The 17,166-nt window shown below is 39.5% G+C and overlaps 1 protein-coding gene across 1 annotated transcript; it reads right to left on the minus strand.

Moving 5' to 3' along the window:
* Positions 1–9,005: 9,005 nt before the first annotated feature.
* On the minus strand, positions 9,006–16,850 carry eme1 (essential meiotic structure-specific endonuclease 1). Its single transcript, XM_041816588.1, has 9 exons — positions 16,767–16,850; positions 15,121–15,773; positions 13,964–14,091; positions 13,384–13,473; positions 13,027–13,148; positions 11,661–11,799; positions 9,854–9,969; positions 9,565–9,754; positions 9,006–9,322 (listed from the first exon to the last, which is right to left on the minus strand). The coding sequence occupies exons 2-9, from the start codon at positions 15,764–15,766 to the stop codon at positions 9,146–9,148; spliced, it is 1,608 nt and encodes a 535-aa protein (XP_041672522.1). The 5' UTR covers positions 15,767–15,773; positions 16,767–16,850; the 3' UTR covers positions 9,006–9,145.
* Positions 16,851–17,166: the final 316 nt, after the last annotated feature.

Consider the following 17,166-nt stretch of genomic DNA (forward strand, 5'->3'; position numbering starts at 1 on the left):
CTTCAATGTCATGATCTCTCCATGTTCAGGCTTACGTGGAGAGACCTGGACCTTAAAGGCCTTATGACGGTGGACAGTGCTCCATGCTGAAGGTCCATGCCAGGATTTGCCCGAAGCTTCCTCTCCTTGGAGAGAGTCACCGGGCGTCTGAACTTGGAGTAGCAGAGCTTGGTTTTCCTGACTCAGAGCTTGGTTTTCCTGACTCAGAGCTTGGTTTTCCTGTGCTTTAGTGTTGATCTTCTGCACCAAAGCTTGTTCTTGGGACAGCTTTTTCTGCAGCTCCTTTACTTCTTTCTTCAGAGCTGCATTTCTGTCCATGAGGTCTGCTTTTTCAGCCATTGTGGAGTTGAACATTTCCAGATTTTGGTTCAAATCCTGAATGTTTTGAGTGATGGCTTTGTTTTGAAACGTTAACTCTGCAGTCTGCTCACTCAGGAGTTTGCACTTTTGCCTCCAGTTTTTGCTGTTTGTAAGCTTTTTTTCAGCCTGTTTTTGTGATTTTAACAGGAGCTCATTCTGTGCTATTAGGTCTTTCTCCTCAGCTTTCAGGTCCTGATATTTGGCCTTCATTACTTTTGCCATTTGGATCTGCCTGTTGGCACGCTGGATGTCAATTTCCAAATCATAATTTTCTTTCCTTAAAGCATCCATGTGCTCTTCACGCTCACTATACTTCCTCTGCAGCCCCTCAATTTCATGCTGCAGGTGCTCATTTTGGCATCTGGTGGACTTTTCCAGCTCTTTCATCTCTTTATTCTTTTTGCGTAACGCTTTCTCATTCTGGAGATTCGCTCGGAGCTCATCCAGTTCCTGCTGCAAAGCCTCATTCTGGTGACAAGCAGCCTCTCTTTTTGCTTCAGACTCATTGTAGGAGTCCTGCAAAGCTCTGACCTCTTCACATTTGACCGCCAGCTGGAGGATTTCCCTCTGTAAGGCGACATTTTGCTGCCTTGTTTTCTCTGTCGCCAGTTTCACTGCAGCGCAGTTCTCCACCAGTACTGTTTTATGCTGGAGTTGCTCCTGCAGGTGCAGCACTTTATTCTGAAGGACGGTACACTCCATCCTGGCAGCCTTTTCTTCTAACGTCAGTTGGGTGTAAGCTGTCTCCAGATTCTCATAGCTCTGTAGCTCCCTCTCCACTGTTTGGATTTGGAGCATCAGAGTGTGAAGATGTTGTTTTCTTGCTGTTAAACTCATATTAACAGCACTGAAGTGGTTCCCCTCTCCTTGGAACATATCGAGGCTAGTGTTCATGTTGCTTATCAATAGTGAAAGCCTAAAACAGAAATGCACTTTGAGTGACTCTCAGTGGTAGAGCGTGTTAACTACTGCTGTATCTCTTCAGGTTTGAGGAGGAGCATGTGGAATGGTATTAGTGACATCATAATTAGGGAGCCTATAAGGGGAATTCCCACTAACTGGAATCCTCTTCCATTTCACAGTCCACGCCCCTTTTTTAAGGCTCTGGTTCTGGAAGTAAAATTTTCCATTCAAAACCCCCATAGACATTTGTAAAAATCATCATTACAATACTTTTAATGTATGAACCAAACCATCCAGGTACCTGATTAAGCCTATCAAACATTTGATTTGGAACCAATAAAATATCTTTTAAAAATGGCACTGATGATAAATAATTTTGATATTTTAAAAGTAAAAAAGATCATTTTAAAGGCTCACGATCTGAGAAAAGTAAATTTATTAGTTCAAAAAGGTCAAAACATAAAATTGAAATTTACAACATTTTTTTTAAAGGCAAATATATTAGAATGAAAGTAAAAATCACAAGTTTAAAAGTTTAAAATATTAAATAAAATTTGTAATTATGAAAATAAAAGTCAAAATATTATTCAAAATTTCTAAAAAAAAAAAAAAGTCTAAAAGGTCAAACTTTGGGATTATGACGTCACAGTTTGGAGTTTAAAATATGAGATAAAATACCAAAAAATTGGTTAAAAAGGTCAAAATATCACTTAAAAATTAGAATTATGAATTAGAGCCCAAAATATAACATGAGAAGTCAAAATGATGATTTGAAATGCTTATAGTATAAAACTAAAAGTAAAAATCCCAAGTTTGAGTCCTAATTGTGAGATGCTAAATATAAAATGTGAAACTAAAACAGAAATTCATTTCTTTTTCCACATTCCTGACTTTTTATCACATTATGTTTACTCCTTACTTTTTTAAATTTTATGAAATAACAAGGAAATCTTAAATCATCAAGGATAAGCTGACATTTTTATACTTTAGGAAATTGGCAGACCTTTAGACTGATGGGCCAGTTATACAGAAATATGAGATCATCTCTCGGGCTGGATTTGCCCCCCGGGCCTTGAGTTTGACACCTGTGCCATAATCCATTGCTATTTATTTTATTTAGTGCTGTTACTCGATTAAAAAATTAATCAAGTTAATCACATCGCTATGCTGTGATTAATCATGATAAGTCACAGCATATTTTTTCTTATAGTTTAAGTATATTTTTATGCTATTTTTGATTTTTAAAGGTTATAATTGTCAAGTGTTTTATTTCTATTCTTTTGATTCTATGTACAGCACATTTAAAGTGCTGATCTGAGTCTTTATCAATACCATTATTGATACTTTCTATAGTTTGGTGGAAAGACAAAAAAGGGCAAATATTTAGACTGCAAGTTTATAGAGAGCTTCATGGAATGGGTTTCCATGGCCGAGCAGCTGCATCCAACCATACATCACCAAGTGCAAAGCAAAGCGTTGGATGCAGTGGTGTAAAGCACGCCACCACTGGACTCTAGAGCAGTGGAGGCGCGTTCTCTGGAGTGACCAATCGCACTTCTCCACCTGGCAGTCTGATGGACGAGTCTGGGTTTGGCGGTTGCCAGGAGAACGATACTTGTCTGACTGCATTGTGCCAAGTGTAAAGTTTGGTGGAGGGGGGATTATGGTGTGGGCTTGTTTTTCAGGAGCTGGGCTTGGCCCCTTAGTTCCAGTGAAAGGAACTCTGAATGCTTCAGCATACCAAGAGATTTTGGACAATTCTATGCTCCCAACGTTGTAGGAACAGTTTGGGGATGGCCCCTTCCTGTTCCAACATGACTGTGCACCAGTGCACAAAGCAAGGTCCATAAAGACATGGATGAGAGAGTCTGGTGTGGATGAACTTGACTGGCCTGCACAGAGTCCTGACCTCAACCTAACAGAACACCTTTGGGATGAATTAGAGCGGAGACTGAGATCCAGGCCTTCTCGTCCAACATCAGTGTGTGACCTCACAAATGAGCTTCTGGAAGAATGGTCAAAAATTCCCATAAACACACTCCTAAACCTTGTGGAAAGCCTTACCAGAAGAGTTGAAGCTGTTATAGCTGGAAAGGATGGACCGATGCCATATTAAACCCTATGGATTAAGAATGGGATGTCACTTAAGTGGCTCACTTAAGCTCATAAGTGAATATGAGTATAGTATAATATCTGATATGATGTTTATATTCTGTTGTGAATAAAATATGGGTATAAAGGATGGCAAGGTCATTGCATTCTGGTAAGAGCTGAAGTTCTTTAAGTTTGATTTTAAGAGCGCTTTTACACCAACACGCCATCTTTCTGATTGACCTCAAACTTCAAGTTCAAGAAGTCCACCATCTGAGTTCAAGCTAATATTTGGTTTCTCTTTAATATAACTTCTGATAGGAGAGGAATCCTCCTCAGACTCGGTCCTCTGGTCACTGTTCATGGTCAGATCTTCTCTAAACCGCCCATTTTCATTCCAAAGGATATGATGCTGAAACTCTTCTGTGGCCGTAGAAACTGAGAGCCAAAGTTCACTAAGAGTGGGAGAGACGAGAGCCAACCATAAGCACAGAAACCCTGAATTTTAAATGAATACCCTTTGAAACTGTCACACTCTGTATTTTGTATTAAATTATTGATGAAAATAATCCTTTCTGTGCCATTTTAGTCAGTGAAATGATTGAGCTTTAGAAAAACAGGCAGTGCAGAGGTTAAAACAGTGCAGAAAAAATCCTTCAGCAGTGTTGTCCATATAAAATGTGTTCCCATGTTTTTCTGGTGCGTCAAAGAGAATCATGAAGCGAATATCCGCCTGTCTCATGTAAACAGACACTGACATGTGAAGGTCTGAAGCACTGACCTCCACATTTCTCCATTTCTTAGATGAAAACCCTCCTTCCTTTTGAGTTGAGGTCAAAGTGAGCGTGGGCAGAGAGAAAAAATGCTGCCGTGGATGAGACACTTGCACACATCTCCTACTCATGCCCTTTACAGGCCTTTTTTCTGTGGTCTGTTTTCCTCCATCCCTCCATCCCTGCAGCCTTGAAGCCCCCACCTGCTCAAAGCAAACAAGAAAGGATGAGACAGACCAGTCAGGAGACAACAGAGACATGCATCTCTCCCTCTTATCCTTTCCTGTGATTAATTACCTGAAGAAAAGGCTTGGTTACTACTGCATGACTGCATGGATTAAAAACCACTGAATCGTGAATTACAGCATGATAAATACTGATGAGCAAGGCCACCTATAAGGGGGGATAACAAGGGAGAGCTTTCTGACCCAGCCAGATGGGGGGCCCAATGGGGGTCAGCAAATTGTAAAGTGAAGCTATGCTAACCAAACTGTATATTTAATCTTTAAAAAATAACAACAATAATAAATAAATAAATAATACGTAGAGCAACAAAAATGGATTGTTTTTATTTATGGTGGAGTACAACACAGCCTTTTTGATGATGTAACGCCTCTTCTCAGAAAAGAAAGAAATTTTTTTTAGGTAATGTTAACAACGTGGATGGGCATAGAAGTAAACTGGAAAATAATTCTACACATCAGAAAACAAAGTAGGATGAACTGTGATAATTTCAGCGGAGAATAAAACAATTGCAAAATTACTCAGAAGTGGGCAAGACAGGTGGCAAAGATAGGTTAAAGTGAATAAAAATGTGTAAAAAGTGGCAAAAAGAATTGAAAATGGGTTAACAGTGGAAAAATTTAGTGAAAACAGGTTAAAATGGGGAAAATGGCAATTAATGTTAGCAAAGTGGCAAAACTTGGTTTTAAGCTGAAAACGTAGAGAAAAAGGTTTAAAAGAATGGCAAAACAAATTTAAAAAAATGTTTAAAGGGGATAAAAGTTGTGAAAATGGGTTAAAAATGGCAAAAAAAGTATATTTTAAAAACTGCAAAACTTGGTTTCAAGTGTGAAAAAAGTAAGAAAATGACATAAAAGTGGGTTAAATGTGCTAGAAAGTGGTAAAAAAAAAAAAAAAAAAAAAAAGGTTAAAATGACCAATGGATGGAAACAGGTTAAAATTGGGGGGTTAAAGTACATTAAAAGTGGTTTCAAAATGTAAAACAGTTTGAAGGGGATAGAAGTTGTGAAAATTGGTTAAAAGTGGGTTGGCAGGTTTAAAAGTGGCAAAAAAAAATGGTATAGTGCATCAAAAGCATTTTTTTTAACTGCACAATTTGGTTTCAAGTGGGAAAAAAATGTGAAAAGGAGGAGAAAGTGGTAAAAATCAGTTACAAGTGACAAAATAAATGGAGGGGGGGGGGGGGGGGGGTGGTTAAAATTGGTCTTAAAAAATTGGCACAACTTGTTTTAAGTGGAAAATGTGAGAAAGGGTTAAAAGTTGTTTTTCAAAAAGTGGCAGTTTTAAGTAGATTAAAGTTGTACAAGTTTTAAAAGTGTTTTTAAGAAAGGGGTAAAACTTGTTTTTAAACCAAAGATAATGTGGAAAAGGGGTTAAAATGGGTTTCTAAAAAGGGCATAAGCGGTTTTAAGAGGGCAAGTTGTGAAACTGGATCAAAGATAGCAAAAATTGGGGGGAAGAAGGTTAAAAGTCGCAAAAAATGACGTAATTCATCAAAATAATTTTTTCAAACTGCAAAACTTGGTTTCAAGTAGAAAAAAGCCATGAAAATGGGATTAAAGTGGCAAAAAAGTGGTGAAATCAGTTAAAAGTAGCAATAGATGCAAACATGTTAAAATCGACTGGAAATGCAAAATAGGTTAAAAGTTTTTTTGTTTTTTTTTTAAAGTGGCAAAACTTGGTTTCAAGTGGAACAAGCTGTGAAAAAGAGTTAAAAGTGTTTTTTTAAAGGGCATGAACAGTTTCAAGTGGATACAAGTTGTGAAAATAGGTTAAAAATAGCAGAAATTGGTGAAAATGGGTTAAAAGTGGCAAAAATGGTAAAATGTGTCAAAAGTGCTCTCAAAGAAACTGCAACACTTGGTTGGTTGGTAAAAAAAAGTCTTGAAAATGGGTTAAAAGTGGCAGAATGGGGATTAAGTTGCAAAAAAGAGTGGCCAAAGAGTGTTTTAGTGTTGAACACTGTGCCCAAGCGGTCGTTGACCCCACGCTGATTTTACATCGTCCTCCCTTTCATGAACAAGTTGCTGTTGTTCCTGAAAAAAAAAAAAGTGGCATCCATCACAGAACCAAGCTCGAAGTCACTGAGCTCTTCAGAACGATCCATTTAGTACCAAAAATGTTTGCAAATAGAGACTGCATGGTTAGGTGCTTGATTTCATACACCTGTGGCAACGGGTCTGATTGAAACAACTAAATTCAATAATTCTCAGGTGTGGATGAATACTTTTGTCCATATAGCGCATTTTCCTATATTTTCCCAAGACACCATGGAAATTTTGTGAATTCTGAAGGAGTTTCCTCCTAATCTTGGAAAAATCCGCTTTTTTACACAGTAGAAAAAGAGAGAAATAAGAAATCTTAATAAAAAGACTGAAATTTACTCAGCATCACAGGAAAACAGACTCTGAATTTGAGCTGAAAATGTTAATACTGATGTATAAGTCTCTAAAGAGGCTGGCTTCTTCATATTTTCTGACCTTTCAAACCCCCATATTTTACGCTCAGATCCATTGATTAGTTGCTCCTGACCATCTTAAAGTCAAAGTTGAAGTTTGTGTTGACTGAGCCACGTCAGTCTCACTGCCAAAGCTCTGACTGCTCTGCCTACACACGTTCAGTATTCACTTCTTCTTTGGAGTTGGGATTTTCAGAACAGACCAACTCTTTTCCTAGTATGAGTCTGTTCTTTTATTTTGCAGCCTCTCTGTGTTTTCCTCTCTCTGCATGGACCGTGTCACCTCTTGGAGTTCCTCTGTATGCAGGACCCGAGGTGAGCCATGTTGCTCATCTCTTAAGCCCATTTAACAGCTCGTTACACATCCGTCTCTCCCCCCCTCTTTCCCCCCGTTCCAGGCACTCATCACTTCTTGGTCAGGTTCCATTTTTGCTAATGCGTTGGAAATGAGCCGTGGGCACTGCAAAGCGAGCTGGAGCAGATTCATGGCACACCGTGAAAACACAAACAGGGCCAGGAAAAACACAACTCCACACTCACACAGAGGTAATGAAAACAGGAGAGAACGCGATGACACGGAGCGCTCCGAGGTTAGCCACATGTAACTCGATTGGACAGCGGTTAACACACACGAGGGCTGAGGTGTTACTCTGCACATAATGCTTCATTTAACCAGATTACAGACAGTCACAGAGATGTAGTCCCACACAGACACAAGCATCCTTTTCTCGAGAACAAAGCAGACTTTTTATCCTGAAGTTAAGGGGTAAATAAACCCTCAGACTAATTTTTTCATCTGTAAACACATGTATATGGATATTTGATAGTGTTGTTGATCCGTTAGGATCCAAATCTCGACATTTGAGTATTCTTCATTTCCTGTTAAACATATGCATAGTGACTGCCCCCTAGAGGTTGAAACCCAGCTACTGCCACTAAATTTTTCTATTGGATGATTTTGAGGCAGGTGACATAGAATATGCAGATATAGTTAGGCACTGACTAATCTCAACACAATACTCAATACTACAATGTGCCAGGGCCAAATGCCATCAAAGAAGTTGAGTGATATTACAGGGGCCTCCAAGTCACTAAAACCGCCCCTGGTCAGAGGTGTCTTGGCCTCTCTCACTAGTCTCTTTACTGCACGGTCCCTCAGTTTGTGAGGACGGCCTGATCTAGGCAGATTTACACGCATGCCATATTTCTTCCACTTCTTGATGATGGATTTAACTGATCTACAGGGGATGTTCAGTGTCTCGGATTTTTTTGTATCCATCCCCTGAATTATACTGTTCAATAACCTTTTCTGAGGTGCTTGGAGTGTTCTTTTGTCTTTGTGGTGTAATGGTAGTCAGGAATACCAATTAACTAGTGACTGGACCTTCCAGAATATGGGTGTCTTTATACTACAATCACTTAAGATGCATTCACTTCTCTCAGGTGATCCCCATTTCACTGAGTGTGAGACTACTAGGACCAATTGGCTGGACCTCTGTTGAATGAAGTCAGTCACTTCTGCAAAGTTAAAACAAATTTGACATGAAAGCATTTTTTAAAATATTGTCAAAAAAGTCAAATTTATATTGAACATGATTGAGTTATCAAATCAATAAAAGGGCAAAACATTTAAGGAGGTAGATACTTGCTATGGGCACCGTATGCTTTATAAGACACAGAAGATACAACTCTTCTTAGTGAAACAGGACTTAATCAGTACATAAAAAGACTAAAAAGTAACAAGGAAAGCTTAGAAGCAACATTGAAACCAAAACTGCTTCTTTTTCTACTTCAATATTGAATTTTCTTTTGTAAACTTCCAACAGGTGCATTCAAGGAAAAACTCTGAAAAGAAAAGCAGGTGTACTTTTGTAAATATTGACCCTGCAGGTAACCTTGTTTCTGCAGAATCTTATAGTGTAAGACTAAAGTGTTTTTAGATCTGTGAAGGTGTTAGACGTCACTCTTTTACGTTTTTTCTGTCTTGTTTGTGTTCTCTCTGCTGATGGCTGACCTATAGGACTTCTTCCTCTGGTTATTTAGTCATAATTTATTTAGCCATACCATTTAAGAAGACCCACATTTGAAAAATGTCAGAAATTCCTTTCATAAACTATGTGAATAATGAAGTTTTCATAATATGTTTTTCAATGATTACATTCTTCAAAATATTTTACTTTAATAAAACTTTAATATGTACAAAACATTAAAAAAATAGCTGTAACTTACACGGTGCCAGACTCAGAGAACAGAAAAACAAAGTCTTACATTTTAAACAAGATAAGAAACAAACCAGAAATAGTCTGATTTACAGGAGTCAGACAGTGGAGTCTAGGGTCTGCTCCGGATCACGGGAGTTCATCAGGAGGAAGAGGCGTTTGGAAAGCTCGGGGCCGACCCGTCGAGTCGTTGAGGTGACGCCTTCTCCTCTACGGATCAGAAGGTCAGCCAGCAGCGAGGTCTTCTCCTGGTCGCTCTTACATTGCCTGTACGCCTCCAGAAACACAGAACGATGTTTGATATTTGAACACCAGATTTTTATTTTGTCATATGGATCACATACACTTGTTTTTGCTTTAATAAACAGGATGTAGAGTTATGACCTCTTTCTTTGTGTAGACTTCATGGGCGAGGATTCTTAAAGATCTTACATGTGCTCCAGTCATATCTAATCATATCTCTATAAACAAACCTTCCCGTAAATGTCCCATGTCTAAATATTATCAGTGGATTTACCTTCTGTAGCAGCCGTGGGGACGGGTACGCCGCCAGGATGGCTGAGGCCATGTCTGGACTGACTCTGTTCAGCTGCTGGATCTGTCTCCTCCACACCTGCAGCAGACCCTTCCCCGCTTTATCTACCTTCTGCCCTCCTGCCCACTCGCTCTCCAGGTAGAAAGAGAAGCCTGTCTTCTCCCTCTCTCGCCTGAAACCACAGAGGAACTTGGGAAATGTCTGTTTGATGATGTAACGGTAGACCGAGCTTTAAAAAAAAAAAAAAAAAAAAAAAAAAGCCCTCGCTTACTTGAAAGGAGCTTCTGCCACAGCTTTGGTTGTCATGGTGATGTGATCAGAGAAGTCCTTCCAGGTAGACAAGAAGCGGACTGACACACCTGTGTGGAGCTGGAGATGCACAACAGCCTGATGGGAAAATAAAGATTAAATATCAAACATTAAAGGAGTAATTTAAAGATTTTCAAACAGCGGTGCATCGATAGTAAATATATATATGACATGCACAATGATCAGTGTGTCACTGCCTTTACTTTAAACAGTAAGAAGAAATCCCCTCCCATGTACCCTCTCAAATCTCAAATCTCAGTGGCTCAGATGTCTGTAGACGTCTGTTAGACTGCAACCTGCACTTCCGCATTTTCTCTTAGCTGACCTGCTGCAAGCCCACAGACTGCCCACAGAGGGTTGAGTCTAGGGCGGCGTGAATTATTCCACAATGAGATCACCAGCTGCGACCACCAGGACACACATGGTGTCCACATGTTATATGTGTGTCCGTATTATATATTGACCAAATTAAAAACAGTGTCTGAAAGAGATGAAATGTTTTTATCCATGGCCCTCTTCTGCCCCAGCCTCTTTAGACATCAGGAATTAGTCTGAACTTTACTAATTTTAGAAATATTTTTGTTATCGGAAAAATATCTGGACACAAAATCTACAAGTTAGAGTTTTATGGCAAAGGTTTACATTTCTATCATAAAGGCTATGATATCTGTAAACGATGCGTCTGACGGTAAAGCTGTGCTGCTGTAGGCAGGGCCGGTTCTGGGCATAGGCGATACAGGCGGTTGCCTAGGGCGCCACAGTGAGGGGGGCGCCGTCATGAGCCCTGAACATTTTTAATAAGTCCATCAATGTAACAAATCATCAACTCCTGCACTCCTCTAACCTCTGCGCCCCTCGAACATGAAACAGTCCAGCCTCACCTCGCCGCTCTGTCTCTCTCTCCATGCGTGTCCCCGGCACACACACACTGGGAGCCCAGCAAGACGTTCAGAAAAAAAAATGTTTTCTTTTCCTCGTTCACACAGCGCTTATCGGACAAGATGCAGAGATAGAGTCCTGCGTCGGACAGCTAACACCCAACCTGCCCATTCCCCCTGATTTCCTGCAAAAAATTACAAATTATGTATGTGATGTATGTTGCAGGGGCTGGTTCTATAAAAAATATTATGTAGGGTGCCACTGAGTCATTGAGCGACAACCACGCACAAAGCCTATATCATACCTTATACTTGGCAATGCACTTAAAGTTTTGTACGAGTTGAGTAACTATTCATCATTAACATCCTTACTATGAGAAACCTGAATCTGAGCTGAAATGGATGATCTTGCTCAGGTGAGTTAATCCTCAAAAAGACCCCTGGAAATGGGCAAAAATACCCCAATTGTGACTACTATCTTAAAATGGTGGACTTCCTGTAGAAGCTAGGGTATTGCTCCAATAGTCTTTTTTGTAAGTCATGCTAAGCTGAATCTACCCACCAAACTTCATTGTTACAGGACACAGTTAAAGGAGGGGGTGTTATCTTTGAACACATTTAAGAGATGCTTTTGAGGCAGCCTGGATTGCGCATATTTTAAATCCTCAAAATATTGCAATTTTCCCAAGTCCTGATGCATCTGCAGCATTTCATGACTTTTTGAGCCGTCAAAAGTCTAGTAAAAATGGAGAAGTGTGATAATCCTTTGACTTTGGAAGCACAATCAGGTCCTTGCACCACTCAGTGCTTGGGCCTTAATGAAGTAATTCTGTTTGATAGTGAAAAAAAATATCAGTATAAAGTCTGTTAAACATTTCTCGACTAATCCACCTCCTCTACTTCCACTCTTGACACTTCAGGAAGTGCCTCAGATCCTCCGTTCTTCTTCCTCTTCTTCGCCTTTCCTCCCCCATTCTCCTCACCTGACACCGCCTCTCGAAACCTCTTCCGACTCTGTGACTTGTTGGATCTGGGGACAAAAAGTTTGGTGTTATTTCACTCTGGACACCAGCTTCTTTTGCTCCATGACGTCATCCTCACTAGTTTTTCACACCTAAAGCTTTGGCAGACTCTGAAAGGCGACAAGTTTCTACATGTCGTATGATCTGTCTCAGCTGGATTTGAAGCTCTCTGGATGCCATTTCCTGTTGTTTTTTTATCACATCAGTGAGAGTTATACCTCACCCTGTCATACACGTTCACATCCTTCTACTGCAGACAGCAGAGTCAGTGATTTGGTGCCTGACATAAGGACTCTTTAAGTTGATCTTTCTATCACGTTGTGCCCTTCTCAGAGCTGCTATCACCTTGACTCCAACTTGACTATGTTTTTAAGTGCTGAAAAAAATCATCAGGACTCTTTATGTATTTAAAACGATTGTACTCAAGAATAGCTAACTGACTATCAGAGTTTCAGAAAAACTACCTGGAGATTTCTTGTCAGGAAATTTGTATCGAATGTTGAATAATTCATCATTCCTTACATTTAATAGTGCATTTGCAATCAAGCAGGTCTGCAGATTGAAGCAGTCCTGGCTTATTTTTTTCACAACCTTGAAATTCCCAGCAACTTCTGAAACTTTTTTGGCAAATTTGTCCAATTCCACTGTTTTTCCTCAAATGGTCAATGTATAAGTCACCACGCTCACTACGGCTTTAATACTTCTGGAGCACTTCTCTCACTTTTTTACATTGTAACGCAGACAGCTATGAGGTTTAACGAGGCCTTGGTGTGATTGTTTGTCTCATATGCACTTTATAACTTGAGCTTACACTATAATGTCTTCAACAAGGCTCTTTATTACCTAATGATAAATCCACTACCAATTGTCTTAAATAATTACAAGTGTATTGACCATCGAGAGGTTGATTCACAAACTTTCCACCAACCAGTGGCTCAGTTCTGAATCTGACTCTGGTGATCCTTACACGGTGAGGTAGAAAACATATAAAACTGTGTCAATGATGTGTCAATTATTCCTTATGCAGCTGTGCGTAGCATTGAAATGCAGTAAGAAAATGTTTTGCAGCATCTTGACACCAAAAATGACAGTGAAGATGCCAGAGGACAAAGTTTACTCATGCATTACATGTTTGATGATGATGATTGGAGCATTTGTTCCAATCACAGTTTAAAATTCAGTATTTTTGATTTAAATATCAAACAGCTTTTTATCTAGACGCCCTCCGTTCCTACCTGAAGTATTTCTCCAGGTCGATGACAACCAAACTGAGGATTTTGTCTGGATGGCGTTTCTGACGCTCCTGAATCCAGGAGGTCAGCGAGGGACCGGAGTCGGATCGGCCATGACGCTCCTCCTGCAGAGAGAAAACATGAACATGCCTATTGAGAACTAGAACCTAGAAATACAGGTACATCTCAAAAAAATTAGAATATCATTGAAAAGATCATTTGTTTCAGTAGTTCAATTCAAACAGTAAAACTCGTTCATTGTATGGATTCATTACACACAGAGTGAAATATTTAGAGCGTTTATTACTTTTACTTGTAATCAATATGGCTTACAGGCAGCTCAAAAAACATCTGGATTACCTGGATGTAGTTGTGGATCAGCGTTATGAAGTCATCAACTGTCAGCTGCATTACAACCTGAGCCTCTGGTTCACACGCCCCATCCTCCATCTGAGAAATACAGAAAACACAGCCTTTATGGATGTCACTATAAAGAACAATAATGACAGACAGCAATACCATAAACACACAAATACACATTGGTATATAAAATATCTTTAAGCTCATAGGTATGAAAAACTTAAGCAGCCAGCTGCATTCTTGGCTGTTTAAAGAAAGTAGGATGAGGTTAAATCTTCATAGATGGAGAATGAAAATATTAAAGAGCTAAAGGTACTGCTGTTTATCAATAGTCATCAAAAAATTACCTTAATAATTCACATAAATTTATTATTATTATCAAACTAAATCAATTAATCAATCCTGTGATTTGAGATCTGAATCATTTCCTACTTAAATGTCGCAAAATGGAAACATTTTTAGAAAACTACTTCTCAACCTTGGTCTTGTTTGAAGAAACCAAAGCAGAGTGTCACATAAAAAATCAACAAGTGCAGATGCAATCCTAGCCTGAGGACAGTAAGAGTGTGCCTGTTATCACCTGAGCACAGGGAGCCCTCCTCATCCAGCTGACACTGCGTGGGAGCGGCTGTTTCTCGATGGCGCAGCTACAACCGAGAGCCTGCACCGACGCCAGCAGAGTCCCGCCTCCTTCAAGCTGGAGGAGAGCTGCAAACGGAATAAAGCTGTTATGCAGCAGACAAACTGATCAAATCTGAGCAAGGTATGCTTACAGACCGTCTTTAGACCTGACCTGCTGTCAAAATGTTCAATACTTACTCTTTTGATACCACGTTCTTAAACCAGTGGTTCTGATCTATCCCAAGGACCCACCTCTACCTCCTTAAACACAAACCACAACCCATATTTTTATATTACAAAAACTGTTAGGGATACACAAGAGAGAGGGACCAATTCTGGTAGTGGTGCTGAAGCCAGGCCTCAGTACTCAAACTCATAAACCTCTATCATTTTACAGCCCGTTGGCTAATTATCATTTAAGCAGGCAGGTGAAGTGGGAAGCATGTCTGCAACACACTGATAACTATGCACTGTTGGAACAGGATGTTAGTCCTGTGAGTGAGTGAAGAGTTTTCACCCCCTTGGATTTTTTAAAAAACTCTTTATTGATTTTATGAATCATTTATGGTCAATTTAATTTGGCTTTTTTTTTTTTAACCAAAAATTTAGAAAAAAAACTCTCCAAAATCAAAGTGGAAGAGATTTCTAAAAAGTGATATCAACTAAATAAAAATATGTCATTTAAAATAAGTGACTGCATATATCAGAAATCCACCCCCTTCAGTCAGTATTTAGTAGATGCATCTTTGGCTGCAATCAAGCTCTGTCAGTTTTGCATAGGGGTCAGGCGTGAACAGGCCTTTTCAAGTCCAGCCACAAATTATCTATTTGACTGAAGTCTAGGCTTTGACTGGACCACTCCAGAACCATCACCTTGTGTCTTTGAACCATTTCTGTGTAGCTTTTGCTGCATGCTTCAGGTCATTGTTTTGCTGGAAAAAATCTTCTCCCAAGTCATACTTCTCTTGCAGACTGAATAAGATTGTCTAGCACAGAAACCACACCAGCCTTTCTTCTTTACCATCCAGTAATTGTAAATCTCACTAAGGGATTTCAACATCAATCTGTACTTCTAGTCCACTTTAGCTCTAACTGTCATTCCTGTATTTTCTGTACCTGGGTCCACAGCCACCACCATGTACTTGATACACTCCTCCGGCCTCAGAGCTTTAGCGGCCTCAGCCATCGCTCTCCTCTCTGCTTTCTGCCTCTCCTGCTCCTGCCTGAGAACGTCTCTGTCTCTCTGCAGCTCCTCCCTGGCCTGCCTCCTCCTCAGCGCCTCCTCCCTGGAGGCCCGGATCTCCTCGGCCGTCCGTTTGGCAGGTTTAGTCTTGGCGAGGGACGTTTCGCTGCAGACGGAGTGTTTAGCAGGCAGAGTGGCGGTGTCTGTGACCGTGCTGCTTGCTTTTCTCACCTGATGAAAACTGGACAGATTGGATGTCAGACACAGCTCAGCATCTTTCCCATTAGTGACAGCGGAGGAGGAGGAGGTGATCACATTATCCTGTTTCTGTTTGAGTCTCTGTGCCAGAGGGACATAAGGTGCATCGTCATCAGAATCACTGCTGATCATCATCACATCCGCCGCTCTTTTACCCATGCTGCCCTTCACTTTAGTAAACATGGCTGCATCTTCTGCATCACAATCATCCAGGTCCACCTGGTCTGTTTTCTTTGAGTGGTTTTGAGAGACTTGGCTGAGGAAGTCGAACACAGGGAGCTCCTCATCCAGGTCGCTGGTGGCATCACTGTAGCTGCCCATTTTCCTACTGAAATTACAGCATACAAGCAATGAGATGGGATTATTGAAGGATCAAAATGTGAACTAATGTTTTAAAAATACCACAATGTTGATCTTTAGTACGACATTACTAAAAATAACACAATAGATACAAATATGTTTTTTTTGACAAATTTTATTATTTGACAAAGAGAACCTGAGCAAATAAAAAATGCATTTTAAATCATGCAACTGTTAAATCATGATTTAACTGTGATTAACACCTTATTTTTAAAAGCTGGGTGTATTCACTAATACACTCAAAATAACATATTTTTGTTTATCACAGTAGTAAATTGGCTCATTTGTTTTACTTACAGCCTTGTAAGCAATCATAATCACAACTAGGGCTGACCAGTTTTTAAAAAATATATAATTGGGATTGTAAATTGCGAATACAATGTGCACTGTTGTACTGAAGGCAATGATAATTTATCTCACTCTAGTTTTTAGTAAGAAAAACATACCTTATAAAAACGGACCTAATAAATGCTCTATAGAACGAATGGGCACAAATTCCCACATACCCCATGATTAGTTCATATAATGTATCATTTAATTTTTTGCAGTTGTATTAAAGTTTCAAATTTGGGTACCTTGGCAACCCTCTTGGTAACACTAAAGTCCACAAAAACCATTTCCTTTTGGTTGACCAACCAAACTCTGTTTACAAATGTCATATTTGGATTTACATTCAGCAAAACGTTAAAAACTGTAACTACCAGAATATAAACTTTAAAGTACTCACTGTGCCAGAGAGGGGAAGCAAAACTTCCCTTTTCAGTAAAATTGGTTTTATTTTTATGTTAAACAGCCTGTTGTCCGTGAATTGTTTACTAAACTCACTTTACTTTAGCACTATAGCTAACGTTACATTACCTCTAAGTGGGTTTACCCACTTTAAACGTAATCCTGCTCACATAAGTGAGTTAATACGAAAGTTACATGTTAAATTTTTAAATATTAAGAAAGATCGACTCACCACCAGAAAAGGTTTTGTTAGTTTCTGCTACATCAGAGCTCATTTGATTTCCCCGGGTATGATACGTTCACGTCTGTGGGACTAACCGCCATTACAGATTCACCACGATATACTATCAACAAAAGAATATCATAAAACATATTTAATAACTATTTTCATATTCATATGAGTTTCCCTGAAAAGGGATTTGTTACCTTAAACCACAACTGAATACATTTTTTGCTCAGCAGTATAGCCTTTAAATCGGCGTAAAAGTTTTGAGAATACTTTTCGCTGTAATACGGCATTATTTCTGGATCAGATATATCCATACTTTTAAAAAGCACGTCCAGTTAAGTCCATGTAATAATCCCCCTAACTGTCGCTCTTGATAAGGGGTTGATACAATTTAATCTCTGTT

Source organism: Cheilinus undulatus, linkage group 20 (genome assembly GCF_018320785.1).
Source record: "Cheilinus undulatus linkage group 20, ASM1832078v1, whole genome shotgun sequence".
NCBI classification, from domain to species: domain Eukaryota; kingdom Metazoa; phylum Chordata; class Actinopteri; order Labriformes; family Labridae; genus Cheilinus; species Cheilinus undulatus.

What these genes read in the sequence shown, in the direction of transcription:
- eme1 (XM_041816588.1), bottom strand. Translation starts at nt 15,766, where the DNA reads ATGGGCAGCTACAGTGATGCCACCAGCGACCTGGATGAGGAGCTCCCT. An exon ending in GGAGGGCTCCCTGTGCTCAG is followed by an intron (nt 13,474 to 13,963) that starts GTGATAACAGGC and finishes TGTATTTCTCAG; the next exon opens with ATGGAGGATGGGGCGTGTGA. An exon ending in CAAGAGTGGAAGTAGAGGAG is followed by an intron (nt 9,970 to 11,660) that starts GTGGATTAGTCG and finishes TTTTCCCATCAG; the next exon opens with GCTGTTGTGCATCTCCAGCT.